We start from the raw sequence: 27,330 nt of genomic DNA on the forward strand, positions 1-27,330 counted from the left end.
TCACAAGCAGGCAGAGAGGCAGGCAGAGAGAGAGGAGGAAGCAGGCTCCCTGCCGAGCAGAGAGCCCGATGCGGGGCTCGATCCCAGGACCCTGAGATCATGACCTGAGCCGAAGGCAGCGGCTTAACCCACTGAGCCACCCAGGCGCCCCCAATTTCTTGAATTTTAAATTGATATTTTAAATTCAAATTCTTTAAATTCAATTTCTTCTTACAAATTCAATTTCTTTCATAAGTAGGGCTATTTAGGTTTCTATTTCTTCTTGAATGAACTAAAATAACTTGGATCTTCCAAGGAATTTGTGTTCATCTAAATTGTCCAATTTATTATAAATTGCTTGTAATATTCTGTTGTTTTACTATCTATAGACTATACTGGTTTGTACCTCTTTCATTCCTGACAATGGCCATTTGTTTCTTCTTTTTCTCCAGATCAATCTAGTTAAGAGGTTTATGATTTTTTTTTTTTTTGAGCTTCTCAAAGACTCAGCTTTTGGTCTAATTAAATTTTCTCCATTATCTTTCTTTCTCCAGTGTCATAGATTTCTGTTCCACCCTTGTTCTGTCCCTTCTTTTGCTTATACTTTTATTTGGTCTTCTTCCTCTAATTTCTTTTTTTTTTTTTTTTAAGATTTTATTTATTTATTTGGCAGATAGCGAGAGGGAATACAAGCAGGGGGAGTGAGAGAGGGAGAAGCAGCCTTCCCGCCTAGCAGGGACCCTGATGCAGGGCTTGATCTAGGACCCTGGGATCATGACCTGAGCAAAAGGCAGACGCCTAATCACTGAGCCACCCAGGTGCCCTTCTTTTTCTAATTTCTTAAAGTGGAAGCTGAAGTTATTGATTCAACACCTTTTATCTAACAGACATTTAGTACTATAAATGTCCCCCCACATACTGCTTTGGTTGCATCACAAAATACAAGGTCAACGCACAAAAATCATTTGTATTTCTATATACAGGAATGAACAACTGGTAACCAAAATTAGAAAAACAATACCATTTACTGTAGCTCCAAGAAAATAAAATACTTAGCTGTAAGTTCAACAAAACTTGTACAGGATCTGTATGCTGAGACCACGAAACCACTGACGGAAGCCCCAGATGCAAATAAACGGAGAGACAAGACACATGACGGTTTAGAAGACTCACTATCATATGTGAATTCTCCCCAAATTTATCTATAGATTTAATGTAATTCCAATCAAAGTCCCAGTAGTGCTTTTGTATAAATAGGCTCATTCTAAAATTTAGATGGAGAGGCAAAATTGATGGACAAGTCAAAATAATTTTGAAAAGGCAGAATAAAGTGAGAGGAGTCACACTAACAGGTTTTTAAGATGGATACAAGCTACCATAACTTTGATGATGTGGTACTGGTAACAGGAGAGACTCACAGATCAGTGGAAGAGAATACAAAGTCCAGACATAGACCCATACAAAAACGGCTAATGGACTCTTGACAAAAATGCAAAAGAAATTCAGAGGAAAACAAAGTCCTTTCAACAAATGGTCCTGGAACGACTGAACATATAACCCTATGCCCCCAAAACCAAATACACCAAAAACATAATCCTCACACTTCAAAAAAAAAAATTAACTCAAAGTAGATCATAAACCTAAATGTAATATTGGTAAAACTATAAAACATGTAGAAGAAAATATAAGGGAAATCTTTGACAACTGGGGCTAGACAAAGATGAAGAAGATGGAACACCAAAAAGTTCAGTCCATAAAAGAAAAAAGTTGATCAGTCCTAGGTAAAGACACACTCGCCAACGGACTCCACACAAGTTTCTAGTCCAAGAGCATATGGAACCAATTTGGGCTGTGCGCCATATTTGAATGAACCATCAAATGTTATCTTTTTGTTTTTTTAAATGGGTGGAGTCCTTTTGAACTTCAGTCTATTGTGTCTGCTCACTATTTCCTCATTTTCAAGTACTCTTGAATTTAGCCTTTATTCAAGGGGGTCAGCAAAGCAGGGGTCCTAGAGCAGGGGTCACCAAACTTCCTGTAAAGGGCCAGAGTATTTTCAGCGTGGGGGGCCGTAAGGCCTCTATTACAACTATTTACCTCTGCCCTCAGCAGAGCAGCCAGAGACAACAGATATTTGTTTCTATTAGGTGGGTTCCAGTGAAACTTTACAAAAACTGCCTGAGGTTTTATTTGGCCCATGAGGCCATAGTTCACTAACCCCTGTCCTAGAGGCTGGAGCGACGAGGAGCTGAGCAGGCAGCTCTCGGGCACAACCACAGCTGCTAAGCGTCAAGCACTAAGCAATGAACGAGCAGCTGCCTGGACTGTTGGAGAAACCTCAACAGCATGAAAAACCTCAACAGCGTGAGAAACCTCAACAGCGTGAGAAACCTCAACAGCTTGCAAGCACTGGTCCCAACGTGGTTTCCCGAGACATCTTTCTAATCAGAACTCCCGCTTTAGCAGTGTGCACACCTTGTCAAGTCCTTTGACTAACCACGCAGCAAGGGTGGAGCCTGTGGGGCTAGGTGGTAGAGCTGTGTCAAGAGCCCAGTCCTCCTGACCTCAACCTCCACGTCTTTCCCACCGAACAAGCCTCCCTTTACAAGGAAGGAGCTCCCCAGAAACTGAGAAAGAAGCTTCACCTGCCCCATCGTGCAGGTAACTGACTTGAGTCTCAGCATTGCTCAAGGACAGGATCAGAATCACCCACTGCGTCAGCATCTTGACATGGGAGACCCGGCTGACCTGGAAGCACAGCCCAGGAGAAGAAACAGTGCCTTGGCCCCCAGCCCACTGGTGGCCTGAGACACGGGGCGGCAGGGCCAGGGTCCAGGACATTCTGCCAAGGCCCCCCATCCCCATAATACCCACAGCAGGCTTGAAGGAACAGACTTTATTATTCTAGCTCTCGAACACTAGAGGCTAAAATTCCGCTGAATTCTACCAACCTATTTACAGAGTGCTGTGTGCAGGCCAGGCGGGGCTGGGCTAGTTCTCCCCCCACCCCCCACCCGTGCAGCCTCCAAACAGGCCTGGGCCCCGTTCTGCCTGTAGCACACAGAGGACATTTATATACACACGGCAAACCCCCGAGACAGGACACCAGGCAGGATGGCACCGAGCGACAGAGGGGCGGACAGGCAGACACACACACAGGGGCTGAGACCACTGAGAAGGCCCGGGGGCCTCAGTACTTCTTCAGGCTGTAGGCCAGGCTGCTGGGGACCCTGGCACCCAGCAGGGGCGGCGAGTTCCAGACAGCAGAGCTGGTGCGCTTGTGGTAGCGGGGTTTGCTCTTTTTGAAGATGTCCTCCAAGTCCAGTGGGAGGATGGTTCCAAAGAGCTCGAGCAGGTTCAGGGGGTGGTAGTACTGGTGGATGATGGCCTGGCTTAGCTGAGTGCCTGCGGGGGGACACGGAGGGTCAGGTCACTGCCTTGGGGCTCCTCGTGAGTCTCTCCAACCCCCGGCCCCTTGTCGCCTTCTCCGCCCCAGCATGACCCCACGTCTGCCACACTGGCTCCTCTCTCAGGGCCCTCGTTCCCTGAAAATGCTCTTCCTGCCTGTTCCCACCGCCATCCTCTGGAAGCTTCACCTGAACACAGGTCCCCAGGTGCTCACGTGGGCCAGGCCCTGGGTCACTGCATGACCTCATTATCCCCACAGCCACCAGGGAGGCCGCTCCTTCATCCTCCCCGTTTGATAATGGTGAGACTTGCCCAAGGGCCCACGGCTAGTGACTGGGGGGAGCTGGGGTCTAGAGACCAGTCTAGCTCCAGAACGTAAGCACATACTGCCATCCCCGACCGCTGTGCTCGGGTGCTTCTCCCCCTGCACTGCCACGTCCCGTGGCACAGGGAGCTTACCAATGGAGCCCCTGGGCCAAGGCTATGGGTGGCACACAGCCCAGTTAGGGAGTCCCTGGGGGGGCATTAGGAAGTGGAACATGTGCCTGGCACTTATAAACACTAACTCACTTCATCCTAAATAACCCTTCTCAGCAGGCATCACCCCCACTTCACAGATGAGAAAACTGAGCCAGGTTAAGTTGGTGAAGGTCAAGCACCATTAGGGGGCCCCTCGGGCATGCTGACCCCCATGCATGCTGCCACCTCCCAAATGACCTGATGTCAGACGTTAAGGAGACTAAATCAGATTCTGGCCAACATGGAGTTCAAGCAAGGTGACACCAAAGCAAGCTGTCTTCTGGAGAGAGCTGACCCCTATGGGGCTCTGGGCCCTTCTCTCCGGGCAGTGAGACTGCATCCCACCCTCAGCCCAGCTCAGCTCACTCGATAAAGTGCCCATGGTACACACGGGCCCCGCCCCTTTCCCAGTAGGCCTCGCATCCCGGTCTTCAGTGGCCTAGTCACCCCCACCCACGCTCCTGTTTAAACATCGCAGCTTGTCTACTCCGGGATCAAATCCTGCTCAAGCGTCCCTGCCTCAGACGTTCCCCAGCTGCCCAGAACTGCCAGCTCCAGTTCTTGGGTGCTGCCTAAAACCTGTTAGCCCATCTTGGTGTTACTCCTACCCGAAGCTGCTTATTTGGGTCTACCTCCAGCTGGCCCATTGGGTAGGGCTCCAAGGGGGGGGCACAGAGCCAAGCGGGAACAGCCAGCACCATGCCTGCGGGCAGCCAGCCATAATTTAACTCATTTCTTAAGAAGAGAGGCGCCTCCCACCGTCCAACTGGTCCTCAGATAAGCCCACTGGCCATACAGTGCCCGCCCTCCCCTGGCACATCCCAAGGTCCACCACAGGCTTGTTGGGCCGAGTAGCCAGCCCGTGAGTACAAGAGCCTCCTGGCACCCACAGCTGGCAAGCCAGTATGTCCAGGATCCAAGATGTCACAAGAGAGGACCTAGGTCTTCTGGGGAACTCTGAGCCCTGCTTACCTCTAGCCCAGGTGGGGATAGGCTTCCGGGGATGGGCCTCGTCATCGGTGGAGTCATCGCTATTCAGGTCCATCCCGTAGTTATCTGGGTTGATCTTGGGGGGGGCCCTGTGGCCCTGTGGCGTCATCTGATAGGAGGTACAAGCTGGAGACTGGAGAAGACGAACATGGCTGTCAGTTCCCCCGGCCCGCCTTCTTGCCTCTCTCACCGCCGAGGGCCGCTAGGGCTCTAGTCAGCACCCCTCATTTCATGGGGAGTAAGAAAGGTTCAGGGGCTCACTTTTTAATTTTAAAAAAGTCATACCATAATGACTGTATCTTCCCTTTCTTTTTTAAAATTTTTTTTCATTTTATTTTATTTCTTTTCAGTGTTCCAGAACTCATTGTTTGTATCTTCCTTTTCCAAGTTAAAGTGCTTTGCAAACATTCTTCCTGGTCAATGTGCCACCAGCAGCCAGGGATATCCCCCTGGGAGCCCCATGACTGGTGCTTACTTTAACCATCTGTTATAGATGAACATTTGGCTCCATGCATCCTCATAAGCTATACTGCAATGAAAACCCTCCCACGTACGTTGTTTGTAAGAGCATTATGCTGTTACAAGGGCTCGTTACAGAAATTCTGGTACAAGGGGCATCTGGCTGCCTCGGTCGGTTGAGTGTCCAACTCTTGATTTTGGCTCACGTCATGAGCTCTCTCCTGTAAGGGTACCTTTCTTTCACTTTATACTCTCTAAAAGAATTTAGTTTCTTCTTCTTTCCCTTTTTTTTTTTTTTCTTAATAACAAATTCTACTTTTAAGAATAAGAAAATGGTAAAAACAACTGGGCCACCTGTATCCTTCCTCTTTCTTCCAGTCCTAGTACATAGTCTGTGCCTCCAGCTACTGGGAAGGGAAGGACCAGAGACCAGAGCCTCTCCACTCGGGTGCCCGGCCTCACCTGCACATCCACAGTCACATTCAGGCCTTTGCTGGCCGCTGCCGCCGTCGCCGCTACCGCCGCCGCCGCCCTGGCTTTCCTCTGCTGTTCCTCCTGCAGCCTCTCCTCGGCCAGACGCTGCTCCTCTTCCTGAGGCCGGTGTCGGAGACTGAGCATGTCCTCACCACCCCCCACGCCAACCCCATGCAGCCAGGCAGGCGAGGCACCTGCTGGGCCAGCGACCCCCAGGTCGGCCCAGAGCTTGGCACGGACCCCACGGGAGCCCCAGGCCCACTCCCCTTTACCTTCTTTTTCTTCTCCTCGAGCTCCCTCTGCAGCCGCTCCTTCTGCAGCCGCAGCGCCTTCTCCCGCTCCCTCTCCTGCAGCTCCCTGAGGACCAAGCGAGAGCCTGTCAGGAAGCTGAGTCCTAGCCCAGTTCCCAGTATGAGAAGAGTCTGCCCTTTCGCAGACCCCCAAGTGAAGGGGGCAGCTGCCTCCTGGTGACGGCTCTGCATGTCTCCCTTCCACACGCCCACGGAAAGCAGGTGGCACGATGCCAGGACGCCGCCTGGGCCAGCGGGGGAGTGGGCCCCTCACCTCTCGGCCTGGAGCCGCTCCTGCTCCCTCCGGCGCTCTTGCTCCCGCTGCTCGGCCAGCTGCCGCTCCTGCTCCCGCTGCTCCGCCAGCCTCTTGGCCTCCGCAGCTCTGCGTAGCCGCTCCTGCTCCTCCTCCTTCTTCTTCTGCAGCTCTTGGTGCCGCCGCTCTTCCTCCTCCTGTGAAGGGAGAGCAAGGTCGGGGGCCTCGGGCCAGCCTCAGGCAGGCGAGGGGAGGGGGCTGCAGAAGGGGCTGGAGAAGGAGCGAGGACAGGGTGGGAAGAGAGCTGCTCCCTCCCAGCGGCGAGAGCCAGGGCAGAGCTCCACCAAGAATCACCAGGAAAAGTGCCTGTCGTGCAGCAGCAGAGCCGGCAGTCAAGGGCAGAGACTGGAGACAGACTCCCCTGCTGTGTGACCCCAGCCAAGTGCCTTAAGCTCTCTGGCCTCGGTTTCCTCATGGATAAATGGGAACAACAGTAATACCCACAACCGCAGGAAATTGCTGAGTTCATACACCGAACGTACTTCGGTGTCTGGCACGTAGCAGATACTAACTAAATTGTAGTTATTTGGGGCACCTGGGTGGCTCAGTGGGTTAAAGCCTCTGGCTTTGGCTCAGGTCATGATCCCAGGGTCCCGGGATCGAGCCCCGCATCGGGCTCTCTGCTCAGCAGGGAACCTGCTTCCCTTCCTCTCTCTGCCTGCCTCTCTGCCTACTTGTGATCTCTGTCAAATAAATAAATGGAATCTTAAAAAAATAAAATAAAATAAAAAATAAATTATAGTTATTTGTACTTAACCCCCTAGTGACAGATTTGTGCTCCCTGTCGTTCATCCGCACACCAGCCCTATCAAGTAGATACCACTGTTACCGGAAGGACCTGAAGCCCAGCAAGGTCGATTGACCTGCCCAGGGTCACACAGCTGCCAAAGTGGCAGAGCCGAGACTGGAAGTCTGGCTCCGGGGTCTGTACGCTTAACTCTCGAACTGTCACCTCCACAGCAAACGGGAGGGAAGTTCCTGTCACCATCCACGTCTCCCAGGCATTTGCTGAACCTCCTCCGGGGCTGAAGCCACGGGAGCCCCCAAGACCAGCCCAACCAAGTGGGGTGCGCCCAGCCGTGCTGGGGGACTGAGGCACGTGCCAGCCTTCCCCACCCTTCCTGAAGCCCGAGCCCGTCGGCCCACCTGCCCTCATACCTGCTGGAGCCTCCGGAGCCGCCGCGCCTCCTCCTCCTGCTTCCGGCGCGCCTCCACCTCCTCCATCTTCTTGGCTGCTGCCTTCTTCCTGGCTTTCTCCTCAGCCAGCCGCTCCTCCTTGGCCTGCAGAGCCCACCCAGATGTGTCCATGAGCACACCCCTCCTCACTCAGCCCTGCAGAACGGGCGCAGAACTCTGCACCCCCTGCCCCTGCAAGACCTGCTTGCTCCCCACGGCCCAAGGGAGGGGCACCCGGAAGCCACGGCCCCCCCAGTCTGACCTGCTTGGGGCCCACCGGGGTGCAGCCCAGCCCAGAGCGTGGCCGCCCACCAGCCCGAGGCTCGCACCTTCTCAGTCTTCTCGTCGATCTGAGCAAACTTCTGCTCGATCTGCTTCTTCTTCTCCTCCTTCATCTGCTCCACCCGTTCCCGGGCCTGCAGCACCTTGCGGAGGCGCTCCTCACGCTTCCTGCGGGCACAGGGCAGTGGTGGGGAGCCCAGCCGAGTGGAGCCGAGGCCGAGGCCGGGGCCGGGGCCGGGGCCGGGGCCGGGAGGCAGAGCACTTACAGCTTCACCTCCTCCAGCCGCCGTCGCTTGTCTTCCTCCACCTTCTGCCTGCGGAGCAGCTCAGCCTCCTCCTTCCGCCGCAGGTTCTCGAGGCGCTGCCGCTCCTTCTCCTGGGGCGAGGTGGGGTGGGGTGGGGTGGGATGAGGCGGGGTGGGGGGGGGTAAGTGAGACCCTGGTGCAGTGAGGGTGCCCCTTGGGCCCCTGCCAGAGTGCTAGAGAGGCAGAGCCGCCCCCAAACGTGCCTCCCTCTCCAATCAGATTGAGGTCTGGGGCTACAGTCCTTCTGGGGGGGCCCTAAGGCCTCCTGAGTGCCCTTGACTAAACCCTGCCACATCGCAGCAGCACAAAAATCGGGCTCAAAATTGGATCTATGTTTTTTTTTTTTTTTAAGATTTTATTTATTTATTTGACAGACAGAAATCACAAGTAGGCAGGGAGGCAGGCAGAGAGAGAGGGGGAAGCAGGCTCTCTGCTGAGCAGAGCCGGATGCAGGGCTCGATCCCAGGACCCTGGGATCATGACCCGAGACAAAGGCAGAGGCTTAAGCCACTGAGCCACCCAGGCGCCCATGGATCTATGTTCTGGTTACAACCATGTTAAAGTGCACTCGCGAAGCGAAGGAAGGGTAAGACCGGGAAGGGACAGACTGCTGTAGAAGTTGCGGTTAACATTCTACCCGGGGCATGGTAGGTACATAATGTTCATCTGTTAGTACTAGGCTGTCACTTTTATGCTATGTGTACACACACGCGCGCGCTCTTGTGTTTCTCAATATTTGAAAAAAATGGAATACAGCCAAATGCTAACAAAGATTACTATAGGCTGGGGAGATAAAATTAAGGATGGCGGATTCTCTGTGATACAGGAACATTGTGATTTTTACCACTTTTTAAAAGTACTAGTTGGTTGTTCAGCAAATCAGTGCTGAGACCCTCCTCCTCCGAGTGCCCAGAAATCCCCAAAGGCACAGCAGGGGGCAAGCAGAGGTGGGGACATGGAGCATTCCCTGGCCAAGGACAAGAGCGGTACTTGCCCCCTGGCAGCTGGGACCTGGACCCCTCTCCTGCCTCCCATCAGACTCTCACCTCTGGGCTCGGCCACCCAGAGGCCCCTCTCCGCGCATGAGTGACTATCCATTTCCCCTTGGCCTCTGACTGCAGATTTCCCACCTAGAAATCTGGGCCCAAGGTAATACGGCCCTAAAGATGGAGAGCAGGGCTCCTCCTGGTTGAGAGCAGACACTCCGCGAAGCCTCTCGCACTGAACATGGCCATAAACGCCTGCATGGAGCAGCTGTGTGAGGGCTATGCGGGCAGACAGAAGGGGAAGAGCAGGCTTTGGAGCATCACCGAATCCACAGTAAGTTTATTATTTTTCCTCTCATCTAAACTCAATGAGGTCTGAAACCCCAAAGGGCCCTGCAGTGCAGACAGACAGAATGTGGGAAAGGCCCTCTCGTTCTGACTCAGGGAGTGGAAAGGGGACATCTAATGCTCAGAGTATGCAGAAAGCCCGATCTTGGTTTGTCCTTTTCTTCCTCCTCTCATGCCCCAGGCCACAAAAAACCCTGTGACAGTGGGGACAGCCGCAGTTAGAAGAACCTGCAGTGTCAAAACCCTGAAGGAGGAGAAGCTTCCCCTCCCTACTGCGGGGCTGTGATCCCAGAAGCTTGAGACAAGGCTGCTGCTCCTTCCTCTCCCGCCCAGCAGCTGACTCCAGATGTGGCCGTGTAAGCGCGAGGCAGAGCAGGGTAATAAAGCCTCAGCTTCCTGGCTGGGGGACGGAGAGGGAGAATCGCAGAGACAGGAAACGTACAGTATAGATGGAGAAAACAACACTGTCGGGTTGTGTGCGAATGCCGAGGCTCAGCTGCGAGGGGCAGACGCATACACAGGACCCTGACTATCACACCGCTATTCTAAAAATGTTTCGACAGTAGTCACGTTCTTGAGACAACTGGCAAAACAGAAAATCTCAGCAGACAGAAGATCCAGAAAAAAAGTAAATTGGAAATTTGAGAGCTCAAAATACAGTAACAGAGATAAAAAAAACAAACTCAGTGCCTAGGTTCAAGAGCAGAATGGCAAAGACAGACAGTTATCAATAAACGTGAAAGTAAGTCAATGAAACACCATCTGATCCAGAGAGAAAAAGCTACTGAAGAGAAACGAATGGAGCCCGAAGGACTGCGGGACACACAGGAAGGCCCGCCGCCAGCATGGGTGTCGTCGCCACCCACGATGGAGAGAAAGAACTTAATACTAAAAACTTCTTAGCAACAGTGGCTGCGGACACTCCACATTTGGTCAAAGATGTAACTCTGCAGGTTCAAGGTCACCCAGGCAGAAGTCAACTCCCACCCCCTGCTGTCTGGTGAGGAACACACCTGGGAGGCAAAGTTCACGTGGTACCTGGAGCGCCCACCACCCTGTGTTCCTGCCCCAAGGGCTGAGCGGACTCCTGCTTCCCACAGGGCTCAGCAAAACTGGTTTTGTTCTGAAAGTCTGAGTGCTAAAATTTCCCAACACAGGCCAGGGAACCTGTCCTGGGCATTGTGAACTTTACAGGAGAAAGCAAGAATTGTCCGTGTCATAGAATCCATGTGTGCCCTTTGTCCCAAGCCTCCAAGGTGGGCTGGATTGTCCCTGCTTCCCAAAGGCCGCACTGAGGCCAAGGCAGCAGGTGAGAAAGCCAAGCTTGTTGAGCCCCTTCTGTCTCCAGGAGCCTCAACCAAGCAGTCTCTCTGCCTTTTACTCAAAATCACTTCGTACCAAGCCCTGTGCTGGGTGCTTGGAACGCAGGACTTTGGCTCATCCGTTTCTATGAAACGACCTTGATCTCATTCTGTAGCCAAAGGAAACTCAGCCAAAGGTTAGGAAAGGAGTCCAAGATCCCGAGGTCCCTGTGACCCACTTATGCCCTCTGTCTCCGAATGGAGAAACGGCCCACCAGCCCCAGATGCTCAGCTGAAGGGGACCAGCTTCCTTGCAGGAGAGGCAAGTTCAGGGCCTACCTGTCTAACTGCTGGGAAGCCCCCTGACCTGTCTAGCCCGAGGCCCTCTGCTAAGAGGTAGAAGCCCTCCTAGCAGTAGGCCCTTCAAAGCACCAGTGGGAACCAAGGAGACCCCAGGAAGCCAAGACTCCAGGCTGAGCCGATCCTGGCTATCTGGGGCTCCTTCCTCAGGGCCCGTGGCCCGGCTCAGCTCTGAGGTATCTGGGAAGAGAACAGCTTCCGTGGCCTTCTCTCCAGAGGCTGCTATCAGCAGTTCCACTGCTACGCCCACAAAACTCAGCCTTGAACCCTGGCTTCCCCCACAGTTCCGCCCCTCAGGGCAGTAGCGAAGGTCTGTGACCCAATCCATCTTGGTGGCTCTGGGGTTCAGAGACAACTTATCTGTTCTCTTCACAGCCCCAAACCCTGAGGGGGAGCCCAGAGCTGGGGAGTAGGGAGGGAGGTGCTGTGGGGAAATCCAAGCTGTGGCCCCCGCCAATGGGCGCAAGCCGCACCCCTTCTGCCGCCCCTGGCTTCAGGGAGGTTCTGAGATCAACATACATCCTCCCGGGAGCAGAGACAAGGGCAGAGAGGATAGGGCCCGCATGGGGAGGGCACCCGGAAGGGCTGGGCGTCTCCAGGCAGCCACCCAGCGCCTCCGGTTCCCCCACTCCCTCGGCCGCACCCCTCCATTTCCCATGTTAGTGCTTCTACACACGCTGGTGGGTTTGCAGGAGCAGGGCTAACCAGGTAAGTGCTAGGGGGAGCTAGGTTACCAGGACAGGAAAAGGCTTTACTTACAACGAAGCTGCACTGTGGGGAAGAGGAGACAAGGAAAAAGCCAGGAGTTAATGGCAGGCTGGAGGACGCCCTGAAAGCCAGCCACCCTCTTGGCCATGCCAGCATCGGTGTGTGGCCCGCAGCCTCTCATCAGCAGCCCCCCGCTGCCTGCCAACTCAGCAGCCCCCACCCCCAGCAAGCACAGCATCCACGTGTGTCCCTCACCCTAACTACTCAAGCCCCCAGAGTGGGCGTCGGGATGGACGGTCATGGCCTTGGCCAGCTAGCCATTTCTACTACTTCTCAGCCCAGCGGCCAAGGCCCAGGTGTCACGGGCAGCCAGCCAAGCCTGTAAGCCGTGGTGCAGAGCCCAAGGAGCAGGGACAGTCCTCCAGTGGCCATAGAGGAGGGAGCTGGCCCTTGGCCAGGGCCAGGTCACGGCTGCCTTGGTCCAGACCCATGCTCCTCCTGGCAGCCGAGGGGACTGGAGCCTCCGGCCGCACCAGCCGGCTGGAGCAAAGTTTGGCCAGGGCCATGGGCTCCCTCACCTTAGGGTCCATGCGCACGGGAGTGTTGCGCTTGATGAAAGACTTCATGACACTGCTGCGGGGCGCCGAGGTCGGGGTCATGAGCATCTGGTTCCTCTGCACGGTGTGCAGGAAGGTCCGGAGGGGCCGCACCACCTGTGGGAGGGGACCAGGGTAAGGACAAGGCCACAGGGGGCGGGGCACCGAGGGAGGGAGGGCGGGCGGGCAGGCTGGTGCCTGCTCACCTTGCTGGCAGGGCAGGGCGGGGAAGGGGTCTTGCTCCTGGGGGCCTGCGGCTCCCCGTCCTCCAGCTGCGGCTCCCCGTCCAGCTGCGGCTCCTCGTCCAGCTGTGGCTCCCCGTCCAGCTCACTGACCGCCTGCTTGTAGCTGCGCTTCCTCCTGCCGCAGCGGGGCCACAGGCACGGCGCAGGGCTGAGCCCAGGACCCTCCCCAGAGCCCCAACCTCATCCTGTAAGAGGTCCCCCATGAACAGAAGTGGGCCCAGCAGAGGGCTCCCGACTAAAAAGCTCTGCTGAGGTGGGGTCTCCCTGACCGACTCTCTGCTGCCCAGAGGAAGGGAAGTGGCCTGTCCCAGGTCACACAGCCAAGAAGGTGCAGAGGACAGGGTCTGGGATTGGGTTATCCACTCCCAGACCAGGTCTGTGTCATCGCAGTGAGCCAGCTCCTTCATTCAGCCAGAGTACTAGGCTCCCCTCACCTCCTGGCTGAGAGGAAACAGAGGCCCCCAACCCCATGCCCACCCTCCCGAACAAGGACTCCAGGTTCATGCCCCTCTGGGCCCCTCAGAATTGTTGCCTGCAAGGCCCCCTGCCTGGATGCAAACCTGACACTCTGGGGGCGCTCCTTGGGGCCATCTGCTTGGTCAGTCTTGGGCTCTGTGAAGAGAGCAATTTTGGTGAGGCTGCAGGAACAGCTTGGAGGGGCCAGGGTGCCCCCCCCACCCCGCCCCAAGCAGCAGCCACGGCAGGGGCAAGGCTCTCTTCCTGGCAGACCCCAAGGTGGCCAGTGGCAGACACCATCAGCCTCAGCCCCGAATGGCTTCAAGCCATCTGGGGACATCCGGAGCCCAGCATGCTATGCCCTGCTCGTGGACTCCCTCAGCCCCCAGCCTGGCCCCGTGACAAGAACGGCAGGACAGTCCTATCGAGGTGACCCCAACCATGTCTCTCCACCAACACTGAGAGTTGGTGGGGGTGGGTACCCTTCAGGAGCAGAAGCCTGTGGAAACTGGAAACTCTAACAGACCCCTCACCCGGCTTCGAAACCGCACTCCTATAGGGCCTATGGGCTGGGGCCGGCATGACGGGAGGAGGGAAGTGCTCCTCACACGCGGTGTGGGGGTAGTACCTTCTGTTTCACTGCCCTAGGAGAGCATGCATCTCCCCCTCCTGCTTAATACTCTCCCACAAAGGGACCTTAGAGTTCACCCATGGGCTACAGGGCTGGCATGGCCCTTGTCCCTGACCCCCGCACAAAGCTGAGAAGCCATGTTCAAAGACCTCATAGTTCTCGTGCTCTTCCCACTGAGGAGACATAAGCTAGGCCTTGGACGCCTGTGGCAGCTAGTCGGGGGGTGCCAGAGCCCAGAGCTCTCCTGTCCTCTTCACACAGGGGACCCACAAAGGTGAGAAGTGAGCCAGTGGCCGAGACATAACAAGGCCAGGTGTTCACACCCCAGCTCAGGGTTCCTCCCACTGCCTCCAGGAGGGGGGGCACAAGCCTCTGACAGACAGACAGAGTCAGGCCAAGGCCACCAAGGCCAGCGCGGCCCTGGTCTCAGTACACGACAGGTCAGACTCACCTTGCTGCCCTTCAGAGGGCGTTTCCTGGCCACCAGCCACAGGCCGCGAGGCAGGTGTGCTAATGGCGATCTTGGTGGCACTGCGGGATGCGCTCTTGGGGACCTGGGGGAGAAACCAAGGCTTCGGGGTCTCACCTGGGACTCCCAGGCCCTTGAGCGCTCCTCTCCCTGGCCTGCTCGCCTTACCTCCGGATCAGCTGCCTCCACGGGCTCAGCCTCCTTGCCGGGCTTCTGCTCAGGGCTGAAAGAGCAAGAGGCATGTGGGACGTGCCCAGCCGGCCTGGGTCCTCCTCACAGGAGCCCTTCCCCACCCCATCAGATGCACTGGCCTGGGTCACAAACCCACAGTGCCAGGCAGGCCAGGAGGACAGTAGCCAGAGCCAGCAGCTCCCCGGAGTGGCTGCCGCCTGGGCAGACGAGGATGGTCAGCTTCCGAATTCAGCTGCATTCGGGATGTCAGCCCCTTCCCGGCTCTACCCCAATCCTGCATGCCCCGATAAGCCACTGTCTCTCGTGTCTTGTGAGACCACCTCTTGATTCACAGAAGGGCCAGTAGACCCTTTGGATTTGCCAACCCATGAAGCCCACGCCCCCCAGGGTAAGGCTTGGAAGAGTCAAGGCCAGGACAGGGCTGACAACTGTGTGCGGCTATAGTTGTGGGCAGTCCCCACCAGGAGGGAAAGCTCGGGCACAGGAAATGCTTCTAGCCTGGAGCTCCCGTACACAGGAATCCATGCGCCCTGCCCAGCCCTGGAAAGCTCCCCAAGCCCTAGAACTGAACTCACCCTACTTTCTGGGGCACCTCAACATTCAGGAGCCTCTCCAGGTAACTGTGACCTGAGGGGAAACAAATGAACGAATGATGCCTCAGAAACTGGCCAGGTGCCACTCCAATAGGCCCAGAGAGCCAGGTGCTGGTTGGGGCTTGGCCCCCCTTCACCAGACCCAGACCCGCTCCACCCCAGAGACCCCTCCCTTCACCAGACCCAGACCTTCCCCACTGCAGAAACCTTTCTCTTCACCAGGCCCAGGCCCTCTCCACCCAGAGACCTCTTTCTTCACCCAGGCCCTCTCTACCTCAGAGACCTTTCTCACTAAACACAGACCCTCTCCATCCCAGAGATCCCACCCTTCATTGGGCACAGAGGTCCTGAGCACATTCTCCCTGCTCCTAGTGCCCTCAGTAGAGCTGTTGGCTTATGTCTCCTACTACTCCCTAGCTGGCAACCTGCCCATCTGAGGGCAGGTCTTGGCTCCTTCACAGGGCTATGAGTATCTAGTGAATATCTGATTCCAGGCCCCCAACATCCAGCATGGGGCCCAACAAAAAGCAGCTCGTTCATTCAGCAATTATTCTTTGAGGGCCTACTATGTACCAGGCCCTGAGCCAGGCCCTGGGGACCTAATGGTGAGCAAAACAAACAGAGCCACTCTCCGGTCTATATAACCATCAAACAATGTAGTGAAAGACAGGTGGTATGTGTGATGACAGGAAAGAGCAGAGGATTTTGAAAGACTATAAGGGGGCCAGGACCTGAGCTGGTCTAGGGGCTGGGTCATGAAGGAAAACAAGGACACAAAGGGGCAGGGTTGGCAGGGAGAAGGATGTCCAGGTCAGTGGTTCCCAAAGCGTACTCTCAGATTCCTGGAAGTCAAGTGCCCAACCCTTTCAGCCAGGATCCGTGAAGTCCTGTTTCCACTGCAACACAGAAACAATTTTCCCTTCTCACTGTGCTGGGATTTGCCCTGAAAGAGCAAAAGCAATGCTAGGTGAGACTGCTGGAGCGTGAGCGCTCGACAGAAGTCACAAAACCAGCTGTACGCCACACTCAGCACAGAAATGTCGTTTCCCTTAAGAATGTCCTCAATGAAGGAGTAAAAACTATTAATTTTATCAAATCTAAACTTAAGTGTGTGTCTTCTGAACCTCTGTGTAGAGGGTGGAAAGTTTGTGCAGTGCCCTCTGGTGCACAGCCATGTCCCTCGGAAGGTGCCCATGTTTGAGTACCCAGCTCAACTAGCCACTTTTTCACGGAACTATTTTTCATTGAAAAGGCAACTGGCAAACAATGGCTATTCAGTCTTGGATAGTTGGCAGTACCCAAGTATCTTAAAAAATGAAGTGAGCCTGTCGCTTCATGTGAAACAATAAATATTTGTTGCCAATAATTCAAAAAAGGAGGCCCCCCCAAAAAGGCCAAAAATAGAATTTTGAAAAATATGTATGCACTATCATGAGCTTCATAGCTTCCCAATACCTAAAGACTTTTCAGGTAAGATCAGAAAGCAAATGTGCTCCTTTTAAAGAAACAGATGATGAAGGGTGTCGACGTTTAGAAGATGCACGTAACTCAGTAACACATCCAAATAATCGATGCACAATGCTACAAAATCAAACATGGCTAAAAGTTCCATTCAAAGTGAAAGACAGACCAGGGTGGGATCAAGGATAGTTTCTGATTCTACACTGCAATGAGCTTCTAAGAAGCCACCACTTGTGTTAAGAATGCACAAAATTGGGGCGCCTGGGTGGCTCAGTGGGTTAAGCCTCTGCCTTTGGCTCAGGTCATGGTCTCAGGGTCCTGGGATCGAGCCCCACATCAGGCTCTCTGCTCAGCGGAGAGCCTGCTTCCCTTCCTCTCTCTCTCTGCCTGCCTCTCTGCCTACTTGTGATCTCTGTCTGTCAAATAACTAAATAAAATCTTAAAAAAAAATAAAAAAATAAAAAATAAAAAATAAAAAAAAGAATGCACAAAATTATCTGGAAAAAAAATGATTGTGCACAATTATCTGAAAAGACTTTTAAAGTACTCCTCTCTTTTCCAACTACGTATCTGCGTGGGGCCAGCTTTTCTTCATATGTTTTAACCCAAACAACATAAGCCAGCAGATGGGAGTACAGAACCCAGATGCATCTTTTCGAGCCACACATGCAAAAGATCTGCAAGATGTAGAGCATGCCCAGTCTCCTCCTTACAGTTGTTTTAGAAAAGAGTTACTTATTCTATTCATTAAAAAAAAAACTAACGTTAATCAACAATGGGTTTTTTTAATATCAAAGTATTGAATAATATTCTTAATCTTTACTGTCGAAATAAGTAATAGGACTACAGAGAATATTCAATAGTACTGAAACATTTTACATCCCTCAGATTTAGTTTCTAATATGGTAGCTATCAATGGAAAGAACCCTCATCATCAGAAGCTCTTTGGGGTCCTCCTTAATTTTTAAGACTGGAAGCAGCTGTTTAGACCGAAAGTTGAGAGCTGTTGGTCTAGGTGGAAGGAACAGCACCTGCGAAGGCCGCGAGGCAGGAAAGGGCGGACTTTCCTGAGGTGACGCTGAGAGGCAGCTGAGGTGAGGCCATGCAGTGTCCATGGGCATAAGGGAAGGCGGGAAGAAGAACAAAGGGCTGGAGCAGCAAACTTGAGGCGCAGAGAGAAGAGCAGCAGGACCCTGCTTCCGGGAGTGTAGCGGGGCCTGGGGCAGAGCCCGCCCACAGTCACAGGTGGGGCCTGCTCCCACCTGCGGGGGCCAGCAGCCTTACAGCTCCCCTCCTCGTCTCCCATCCCAGCTCAGCGCTCGCTGAGGGAGCCGAGGGATGAGGAGACACCACATGACCGCACCTTCCGCCAGTGCAAGGACTCCTCCGGAATGTTAAGTGCCATCTCCATGCCATTCGGGCCTCGGGCCAGGTGTGGTGGCAGGGAGATGGCGTCAGTCCCGGCAAAGGGACGGATGGGCTGTTTCCCAACACAGTGGTGGTTGGGGGGACCCCAAAGAGGAGCCTGGCCCAAGGAGCAGGACCCTTCAAACACGCTGAAGCAGGCTCTGCCTAACAACGTCCCAACCCACCCCCCTACCCCGCCGCCAGCCCAGTGGCTCCCTCTGGCCAACGCGCACCAGGCCAAGAGTGCAGGGAATGAATGCCCCCGCCCGGCAGCCCCTTGCCTCAGTGCCCCACCTGACTTCCAGGGGTGCCCTCCACCCCGCCCCCCACAGCACCAGGCCCCTTCACGGGCAGGCCTTCCTGTCTCACTTCCCCACGACCCTGCTGTAGGCGTTTCCCACACCTCCAAAATTAACAAGCTGCACTCAAATCCTGACATCAAGGCTGCTTCTGGGGGAACACAAACTAAGACACCCCCCACCCCCAAGTTGCCTGTCAGCCAAGACCCAGAGCCTAGGCATCAGGAAGGCCTCCAGGAGGCCTGTCTCCCTCACTGTTCCACATCCTTGCAGCCCAATTCAGGTCAGGGTCAGCCTGGCCACGACCAGACGGAGCTTCAGGAACACAGGCCTTCTGCGGTCTTATGGTTTAAGACTGATCGAGCCGGTACCCTCCCCTCGCACTAAGATGAGGTCCAACACTCAAGGCAAGTGTTCTCACCATTCAACGGACGGGAAAACTGAGGTCCTGAGAAGGGTGTGCCCAGGTCACCGAGGCTCTGTGTGACTCCAGGGCTTAACTGCCAGGTTTTACCATCTCCCTCCTTTCCCTCCTCCTTCCACCTCAAGGTGGACGAGCCCTGCACTCAGAGTGAGGAAGACTTGTCTAGAGTCTCTCCCCCGCCCCCGCCCCGGCTCTAGAGCTCCAGGCTCAACCACTCCATCAGACCCCTTCCAAGGATCAGATTCAGGAGTGAGCTAACCAACGAGGCAAGTCAGACACCTCAGCCACTCTGAGAATCCAAACACGGACAGTGGGCCAGGTGCCTGGACTGCGGTCCTCAGGCCCCATGACCCGGAGCAAGTCCTTCCCCAGGGAGGGAAGAGGCCTGGCAAGGGGAGACGGCCTTACCTGCCGGACTGAACCCCACTCCAGGGCTCTCCACAAGGCCTCCTCAGCCAACAGCCTGCCATTCCAGAAAGGTTGAAAAGGGCTCAAGCCCGTTTCCCAATCTTATAGATTAGGTGCCTGCCATAAGCTTCGGGTTCCTTCTCTGTAAAGTGCAGGAATTCTAACAGGCTAACAGTGTTGCTGCAAGGGCCAAATGACAACCTAGCGTTTCACACATCAAGAAGCGCCAGGCTGACGTTGATCCCAATTGTGAGACACATTCACTTAAAACCTGGCCCTTCTTCTCCATCAGTCCCACTGCCTCACTGTCCTCTGGCTAGACCCTGGCGGCAGCCTCTTCCCTAGTCTCCCTGCCTCCTTCACTCCCTTCCTTTTGGCCATTTTTCACACAGTGCCAGGGGCCGTTCAACAACCATCAAGGGATGACATCCTCTGCATCAGTGGGGTCAAGCCCAAGCCCCTTGTGTGGCACATGAGCCCAGGATACCCCATTACCTGCCGTGTTATTCCTCTGGGTGTTTGCACAGGCTGTTCCCTCTGCCAGGGATACCTTGCCCCATATCTTTTCCCACCTGCCAAAGCCCGGGCACCCTTCAAAATCCTCCCAGGTGAGACCCCACCTCCTCCAGGCAGCCAGCCCAGACTCCTCCCAGCTGCCCGTCCTCCTCTGTGGCTCATAATAGCTGCTCCCACTGGAACAATATCCCCGAGCTGGGACCAGATGATGATAAAAATGACTAACGCTAAAGATGCCTAAGTGGCACAGTCGGTTAAGGTTAAGCATCTGACTCTTGGTCTCAGCTCAGGTCGTGATCTCAGGATCGTGGGATGAGACCCATGTTGGGCTCCACACTCAGCAATGTGCTTAAGACTCCCTCTCCCCCTCTCTCAGGCCCTACCCCTTGCGCACACACACTCTCTCTCTCAAATAAATAAATAAATCTTTAAGAAAAAATGGTTAACGTTAACCGTGGAGGCCCACGAAGAAGTTTCTGAAATCTGTTTAAGGTCACAGGGCAGGTAAATGGCTGAGTTCTCTGTCCCGCCAGAATGAGCCTGCTGCGGTGAACAGCCCAGTCTCTTCCCCTCAGTATCCCCAGACCAACAGTTGTGCTATCAGGAGGTAGCCTACAAATGCGGTCAGTCTACGTGAGCCTCTGTGGGAAGAAAGTGGAACACACTGGCCCTGGATAAAAGACCTAGGTTTGAACCTCAACATTGGCCATTAATCACAGGGACACTGTGGCCAACCTCCCTGGACCTCAGTTTCCTTGTCTGTAAAATAAGAGTGTCGGACTAGATTTGCGCTTTCCAGTACGGTAGCCACTAGTTTAAATCTAAATTAAGTAAAATGTAATAAAACTAACAATTCAGTTCCTCAATCACACTAGCCACTTTTGGGGGAGCTTAACAGCCACATAGGGCTAGCAGCAGCTACGGTAGGGGACAGCAGACAGGGCACATTTACTCGGCTGAGGAAAGCTCTAGGGACGGCACCTTGCTAGATGGTTCCCCGGAGCTCCTCTGGCTGAGCCAGGCATCAAGAACCCTCCACGGCGCCCCGACCCACTGCGGATCCCCGCGCCCCAGACTCACAGATGATGCGGGCCGAGGCGGCCGGCTCTTCAGCGGCTTTCTTGCCAATCCTTCTGCTAGACCTGCGGATGGGTTTGTCCTTTCGGTCCACCAGCGAGTACTTCTCGGCCAGCGACACCTGGCGGCCAGGGGAGGATGGTGCGATCAGGCTGCGCCGTACTGACTGCGGGTCCACGCGGGTGCCCGTGGGCGTGGAGCAGTTGTCCGGCAGGATGGGAGCCAGCACCCGCTCCTGCCACGGGGACGCAGGAGAGCCCAACAGGTCCTGCGGGCCCGGGGAAGCCTGCGCGATCCTGAGCTTGGAGGCTGACCGGCTTGCTCCGACCCCTCGGCCCTTGGAGTCCTGGGGTGTGGCCATTAGGGAGGTCACGGTGACAGATTCCAGTCTCCTGGCCTCTGGCTTCTTGGGGGTTGATTGCTCTTCCGACATCGACATGCTAGGGGAGGCAGGAACTGAGGCTGGAGGGGACGGAGCCCGGGAAGGCGACTGGGCGGACTTGATCCCGCGGAGGTGCTGCTCGGCGCTCCGGCGCTCGCTGACGCTGATCTCCACCACCGGCACCAGCGGGCCCTCGGCCAGGCTGTTCCGGGGCTTCTTGGTCAGCGCTGTGGGAGACTCGGGGCTGGACGAGGGGGCAGCGGACGCCGCGGTGGCCGCCACAGCTGCGGCCGTGGCGCGGGTCATCCGCCGCAGGACAGAGCCGTTTTCCCCCACCACCGTGGCCAGCTTCTCCACCTTGTCCTTGCTGCGGAGGTGCCGGGAGCTCAGCTGGCTGCTCCGGGTTTTTCTGCGGGACAACCTGCTGGAGGCAGCCGGAGCAGAAGCTGAGACAACCCAACACGGCAAGGGGCATCCCACAATCGAGCAGGGGCACACTCATCTCCCCAGGAGCCACTAGCTTGCATGGAGTATGACTCAGAGGGCTGGCAGGGGGAAGACCAAGGCCAAACGCCAGCCGAGACCACCGGCTGCTCCTCTCTGAGCCTCAGCCACCTTACCTATAAAGCTGGGACAATGCCAGACCGGACAGAACTGCTGGGAAGATTAAACTCACAAAAAGCTCCCGCTGACTGAGATTGCACGGTGCAACGCATCTAGTCATGCTGAGGAGGCTCTAGTCATGCTGTCGCTAAGTCCACAAGAAGACCCTGAGAGGTGGGGACCACCCTCCTCACCTTAGAGACAAGCAAACTGAGGCTCAAAGGTGGAAAATTAACCCAACCGAGAAGGGGCAGAGCTAGGGTGTGTGCGTTAGAGATTGCCTGACCCCAAGACCCAGCCTCTCTCCCCCAGTACTCTGCAATCCACAGTCATTTCCATGGACATCGTCAAACCCAGCAACAGGAGGAACCCTGGTGCACACCTCTGGTTCCTTGCTCCCAAGCAGAAGTTTGGATTCTCTTTTTTCTCCCACCTCTGGAAATCCTTCCAATCCCCCAAGACCCAGAACACACACAAACACACACACACACACACACACACACACACACACACACACACGCTCTGGACTCCACCATCTAGGGGTCTTCGGTCACGCTTTATTTCCCTGGGACATTCTACCCCTCAGCATGGCCCACATGGTATCCACCACTACCCCTGCTGGCCTCTGCTCCCCATGAACGCCCGCGAACCAATGCCTCCCGGTGGGCGCCAACCCTCCACAGACCCCACCTGCCCAGCTGACCCTCCTCACACCTTTTCCGGATGGGGTCTCTGTTTTCATCTTGAACATAGGAAACCCGTCTTTTCTTCCGTCGGTTCTTCTGAGAAGGTGTTTTGGGCATCAGCTCAGGCTCCTTGCTGAATTCTCTGTTTGGTACAAGGACAGTGATGTTCGAAGCTGCCCCAGAACCGCAAGCCTGCTCCCTGACCCAGCCTGGCCCCACCCCTCTCCTGGCAGTGACAGGTCGAGCCCGGATGACCCACACCAAGCTTTGAAGGCCACATGCAAGCCCCCTGCCAGGCATTCGGGGCTTCGTCCCAGAGACACAGAGCGGAGCAAGGCTCCCACGCGAGCCTCTGCAGCCCCATCCTGAGGCCCGGCCCAGGACCATCTCCCCTTCTTCCCATTATCCGGGGGGAGCCGCCAGCACACCTTGCACTCTGGGGGAACCCTGGCAGCCTGTCCTGCGGGTCAGGTAGGGGATGAAGGCTGCTGTGCTCCCAAGGGACCTCCTGCCAGCACACGCCTGCCTTTACCTGGTGAACATGCGCTCGGCTTCCTCCTCGATCTCTTCCAGCCACACCAAGTCCTTATTGTCCACATTGCAGATGAACTCCATGAGCTTCTGGTCACATAGCTCCAGCAGGTGAATGGGCCCTGGGGCTGTCGACCCCATGGTGGCTCTGGCTGGTGAAAGTGAACAAGAAGCCCAAGGGCTCAGGGTTGGGGGCTAGGACTTCCCCCAGGGGAAGAGCCTGCCAGGGCCCAGCTCCCGTCCTCAGCCACAATCACCCAGTAACTGAATCAGATCCCCTTCCTGCTCACAGCCACCCCCACAGGGGCAAAATCCCAAATGCCAATCCACTAACCACATTTTGGCAAAAAGGAGGGCCCCGCCTTCTTGCTGTTCAAATGCCTTCCCAACTGACCCCCCAACCCCCAGCCCACTGTCCCCTTAAGTCCACACTTCCCAGCCAATTCCGGTAGCAACAGTCCTTACAAATGGCCTTTTCTGGGGCTTAAAATGACAAGACATGGCCAACTGCTTTCCTGGATCAGGGAGAAACTGCAGGCAGCACAGGACCCCTCTCTACCTGCACAATCTCAGGCCTGTGGGCTCTCCTCTTACTACCTAGGGGTGAGCAACGGCTAGACACAGCCACCCTGAGCAACACACAAGCTGACCCTTGGCATCAGGCCAAAGAACATCAGCTCCAACAGCTTCTTCAAAAGGTCAGTGAACAGAAGGTTCTGCATTCCAAGGGAGTTGGTAAGAAAGTAGGGGTTCAGAGACATGCTCCTCTCCAAAGAGCCCCCTACCACCTTCTCCCTTAAACTGAAATGCCCTAGAAATGAATGAGAGAGCATGAGGGGAGTGGATAAACAATGTCTTAATTTTCAGAAAATACAAGAAACACAAAATCAATATCTCTTCATTTCTAAAACAAACCAGCAACTCAGGTATCCTCTTTAAGGCTGTTATAAAATCATCATCAAAGCCCCAGGCCAGGAAGAAGAGTTCATTACAGTCACAGCAGGAGCTTAATAAATATCCTTAGAGGGGAATGAATGAGTGATGGACGTCAGCCATCATAACAGACGGCATGTCACATACCACAACAATGACCCACCACCCTGATCTACACCCCTAAAATCAAGAAACCGCAGAGCTCAGCCTCCCACTGAAGATGGAAGCTCCTGGTTGGGACGCCTGGGTGCCACAGTCGGTTCAGTGGCTTGATTTTGGCTTGGGTCATGACCCCAGGGTCACTCTGCTCTCAGCTGGGAGTCCAGAGTTTCTCTCTCCCTCTGCCCCTCCCCCACTCTGCACAAGTTCTCTAATAAAAAAAATATTAAAAAAAAAAAAAAAAAGATCGAAGCTCCCGGAAGGAGGTTCTAAATCACTGATCCCTTGACACCTTATAGAGCTTAACACCAGGCCCTGTTGCAGCTTCACAAGACTTCATGGGGCCTGATTTCCAGGGCACACTAGCCTTTGTTCCTCAAGCAAGATCTGCCCGCCATCTGGAAACTTCTGTCTCCGATTTGCACCTGGATCTCAGCAACTCAGGAAGGACCTGACCACCACCACTATACCATCTATAGATTTCAGTTCTCTGCATGGCACTTGGGTAACTGTGTATCTATCTGTTCACTTACTGCCTGTCTCTGCCCACTAAACATTTGCTCCCCCAGGGCAAGCCTTTTCTGTCTTGCTTGCAGATGAAAGCCCAGAGCCTGGCACAGTGCCTGGCATAAAGGGACTACTTATTGAATGAATTAATTCATCTGTCAGTTCTACACCTAGAAATAAACATCCTATAGGTACCTCTCCCCCCAGGCAACACACAGGGACACCATTCTACACAGGTTAGGGCATGCCATACACAGGTTAGGCTCCTGCTCTTAGATGCCAGAAGCAGCCCTAATCAGGATAGGGGCAGTTACAAAGGACGGCAGAAGCTTTGGGCAGAGACAGCTCTGAAGCCAGTCAATCACAGGCATGGCCTCTGTGCTGCCATCCCTCCCCTCAGACCCTCTGTCCCAGAGCTCAGCCCTGCCAAACGGCAGGACCCCAGTTCCAGGCCAGGAAAGAGAAAATTGTTTAAAGAAGCCAAAACCAAAACAAAGGTTCGCTGAAGAGCTACAGCAAGCAACACTATACTATCTTTTTTCTTTTTTAAGTAATTGTTCAAAATAGCAGAGTTGGTGAGAGCTTCTTTCACAATGTACAAAAAAAGTGTTTATTTAGGCTTCTTCCATGATAAAGGTTTTTTTTGTTTTGTTTTGTTTTTTTGAGACCTCAGCTTGGCTCTTTAAAAAGGGTCACTATAAGTTAGAACAGAGAGATGACTCTAAGAAAGGATCAGTGTACCACAGAGGCTCCTGGAAAGAACAGTAAGAAAATCTCTTCTGCCCGTGAAGAACCTGTGTGCACAAATCAGGACAGCCAACATCCCACCAAGGGAGAAGGGAGCGCACCTTCCTCTCCCAGTACTTCCCTCACACCACCCACGAGACCGGGGGCCCGTTTATTGAGGTGCAGGAAGTGGAGCACTTAACCGTCTACCACACCTCAGCGAAGGTCTGGTCGCGATCATAAATAGCTGCTCCCACTTACTGAGCCCTGCCTCAGTGCTCAGGTAGAGCATCGTCCCATTTACCGCCCACCATGATCTCAGGGACACCCGTGTGCAGATGAGGAAACTGAGGCAAAGAGAAGTCGAAGTCCCCCACTAAATCAGGGGCGGGGCCTGGATTTAAACCGTGCTCCTGACCACAATCTATGCCGCCGGCTCGATTTCAGTCTCTGAAGGGTGGGCGCCGGGTTTGGGCCTGGGCACCCGCGGGGAAGACCACGGCGGCGGGATGGAATCGAACCGCTCGCTGACTGCGAAAGTCCTTGCGGAGGGACAAATGAGGGGCGGCCCTGGCCTCCGGAAATGGTCAATTTAAAACGTTGCTCAGCTGGTGGGGGAGGTGTTGAGCGAGGGTTAACTGTACAGAAATGCCATCTGGCATAATCCCGGGTTGCTGTGCGTTTCATGTGCGTCCAGGTCAACAAAGGGTCTCCCAGCACAAAACAAGGCACCCGACCGGAAAGGGAGAGGAATATTATTCTTTCGGAATCTGGTGACCTAGGCGGAGGATAAGGGGTCATCTCAGGCCCCAGGACCAAGGCAGGTCACCTCGCCACCTGGAAGAAGTGGCCCGTGCATTTCCAGGCCGCGGGGCGAAGCGGGGGGTGTCACGCCCCCGGTCCGGAGTTGGCGGGAGGGTAGAGAACCGCCAACCACCCCCAGCCCCGCCGGCCGCCCCGCGCACTCACTCGACTGCACCGCGTCTGCTAAGTGCTGCTCCGATCCAAGTCCGGCGGCCTCCCTAGCAGAGCCCCCGGCCGGCCCAAAACTCTCGGCTCTGGGTCTCCAGGGCTCACCGCTTCGGAGACGCAATGGGGCCGCGCAGCTCGGCGAAACCTCCGAAATTTCAAAACTGATGATTCGACCAATCCCCGGCGAGTTTGTCTAGAGCCTACAAGACTCTAAACCAATCAGATAAGAGAAAGCGCGAGCCCGGCCACCTATTAGCTACGTGGGTTGGCCGTCTGCGGGGCTAAGGGGCGGGGAAAGGAAGGGCTAAAACTTTAACCTGCTCAGCTTCCGGGAGCGACAGCAGGCGGCCGAGGGAGGAAGTCGCGCCCGGCGGTGGATGCGCGCGCACGGCCCCTCACGCCGGAACTGCAAGCCCCAACATGCACTGCGAGGCCCCGCGGGAGGCGGGGGAAGTCGTTGGGGAGGGGCGGGGCATCGGTGGGGCCGGACCTCAGAACCCTGTTTACCGCGGGAACCTTACGCTTTGCAGTTTCTTAGTCTGGCTCTCTTCTTCGTACTGAATGGCATCTATCTGACCTCTGCCATTTTTGAGAATTAAAAAGGATATTCTTTATAGAGCGCGCCAGACTTTGTGTTACTCCAGAGCCCAGCAGCCTGGGTCCCACAGTCTAAATGTTTATCAGTTGATGACTGGATAAAGAAAATGGGGCATAGGCATACACTGGACTATTACTCAGCCTTGCAGGGAAAAAAAAATGCTGTCATCTGCTACGACACGGGTGAACCTTAAGGACACGATGCCAAGTGAAATGAGTCAGTCACAGAAAGACCAACACTTCATGATTTTGCTTATAAGAGGTATCTAAAGCAGTCAAACTCTTAGACACAGAAAGTAGAGTGGTGTGTTTGCCAGGTGCTGGGGGAGAGGAGGGGAGAGGGGAATTATTCAATACAGTTTCTGTTTTGCGAGATGGAAAATTCCGAAAGTTTTAGGAATCTGTTGCACAATAATGTGCTTGTAGTTAATATACTGTAATGTCCATTTAAAAATGGTTAAGATGGTAAATTGTTATGTTTTGACCAAGATTGGGAAAAAAAAAGTTAAGCTGGATCATCTTTCCAGTTCCTATGTTTCTGTGGCATAGCTTTTTTTTTTTT

General features: G+C 54.7%; 1 protein-coding gene across 1 annotated transcript; it reads right to left on the minus strand.

Annotated features, from left to right (window-relative positions):
- Positions 1–2,990: 2,990 nt before the first annotated feature.
- LOC111150026 (inner centromere protein-like) lies at positions 2,991–26,315 on the minus strand. Its single transcript, XM_022507342.1, has 19 exons — positions 26,169–26,315; positions 22,876–23,026; positions 22,372–22,485; positions 20,676–21,475; positions 15,063–15,114; positions 14,464–14,518; positions 14,278–14,380; positions 13,300–13,351; positions 12,701–12,854; positions 12,477–12,611; positions 11,950–11,961; positions 8,157–8,266; positions 7,938–8,058; positions 7,591–7,713; positions 6,394–6,569; positions 6,102–6,186; positions 5,818–5,946; positions 4,879–5,029; positions 2,991–3,384 (listed from the first exon to the last, which is right to left on the minus strand). The coding sequence occupies exons 2-19, from the start codon at positions 23,013–23,015 to the stop codon at positions 3,170–3,172; spliced, it is 2,727 nt and encodes a 908-aa protein (XP_022363050.1). The 5' UTR covers positions 23,016–23,026; positions 26,169–26,315; the 3' UTR covers positions 2,991–3,169.
- Positions 26,316–27,330: the final 1,015 nt, after the last annotated feature.

This window comes from Enhydra lutris, unplaced genomic scaffold (assembly GCF_002288905.1).
Source record: "Enhydra lutris kenyoni isolate GAN:26980312 unplaced genomic scaffold, ASM228890v2 scaffoldscaffold22, whole genome shotgun sequence".
Classification (NCBI taxonomy): domain Eukaryota; kingdom Metazoa; phylum Chordata; class Mammalia; order Carnivora; family Mustelidae; genus Enhydra; species Enhydra lutris.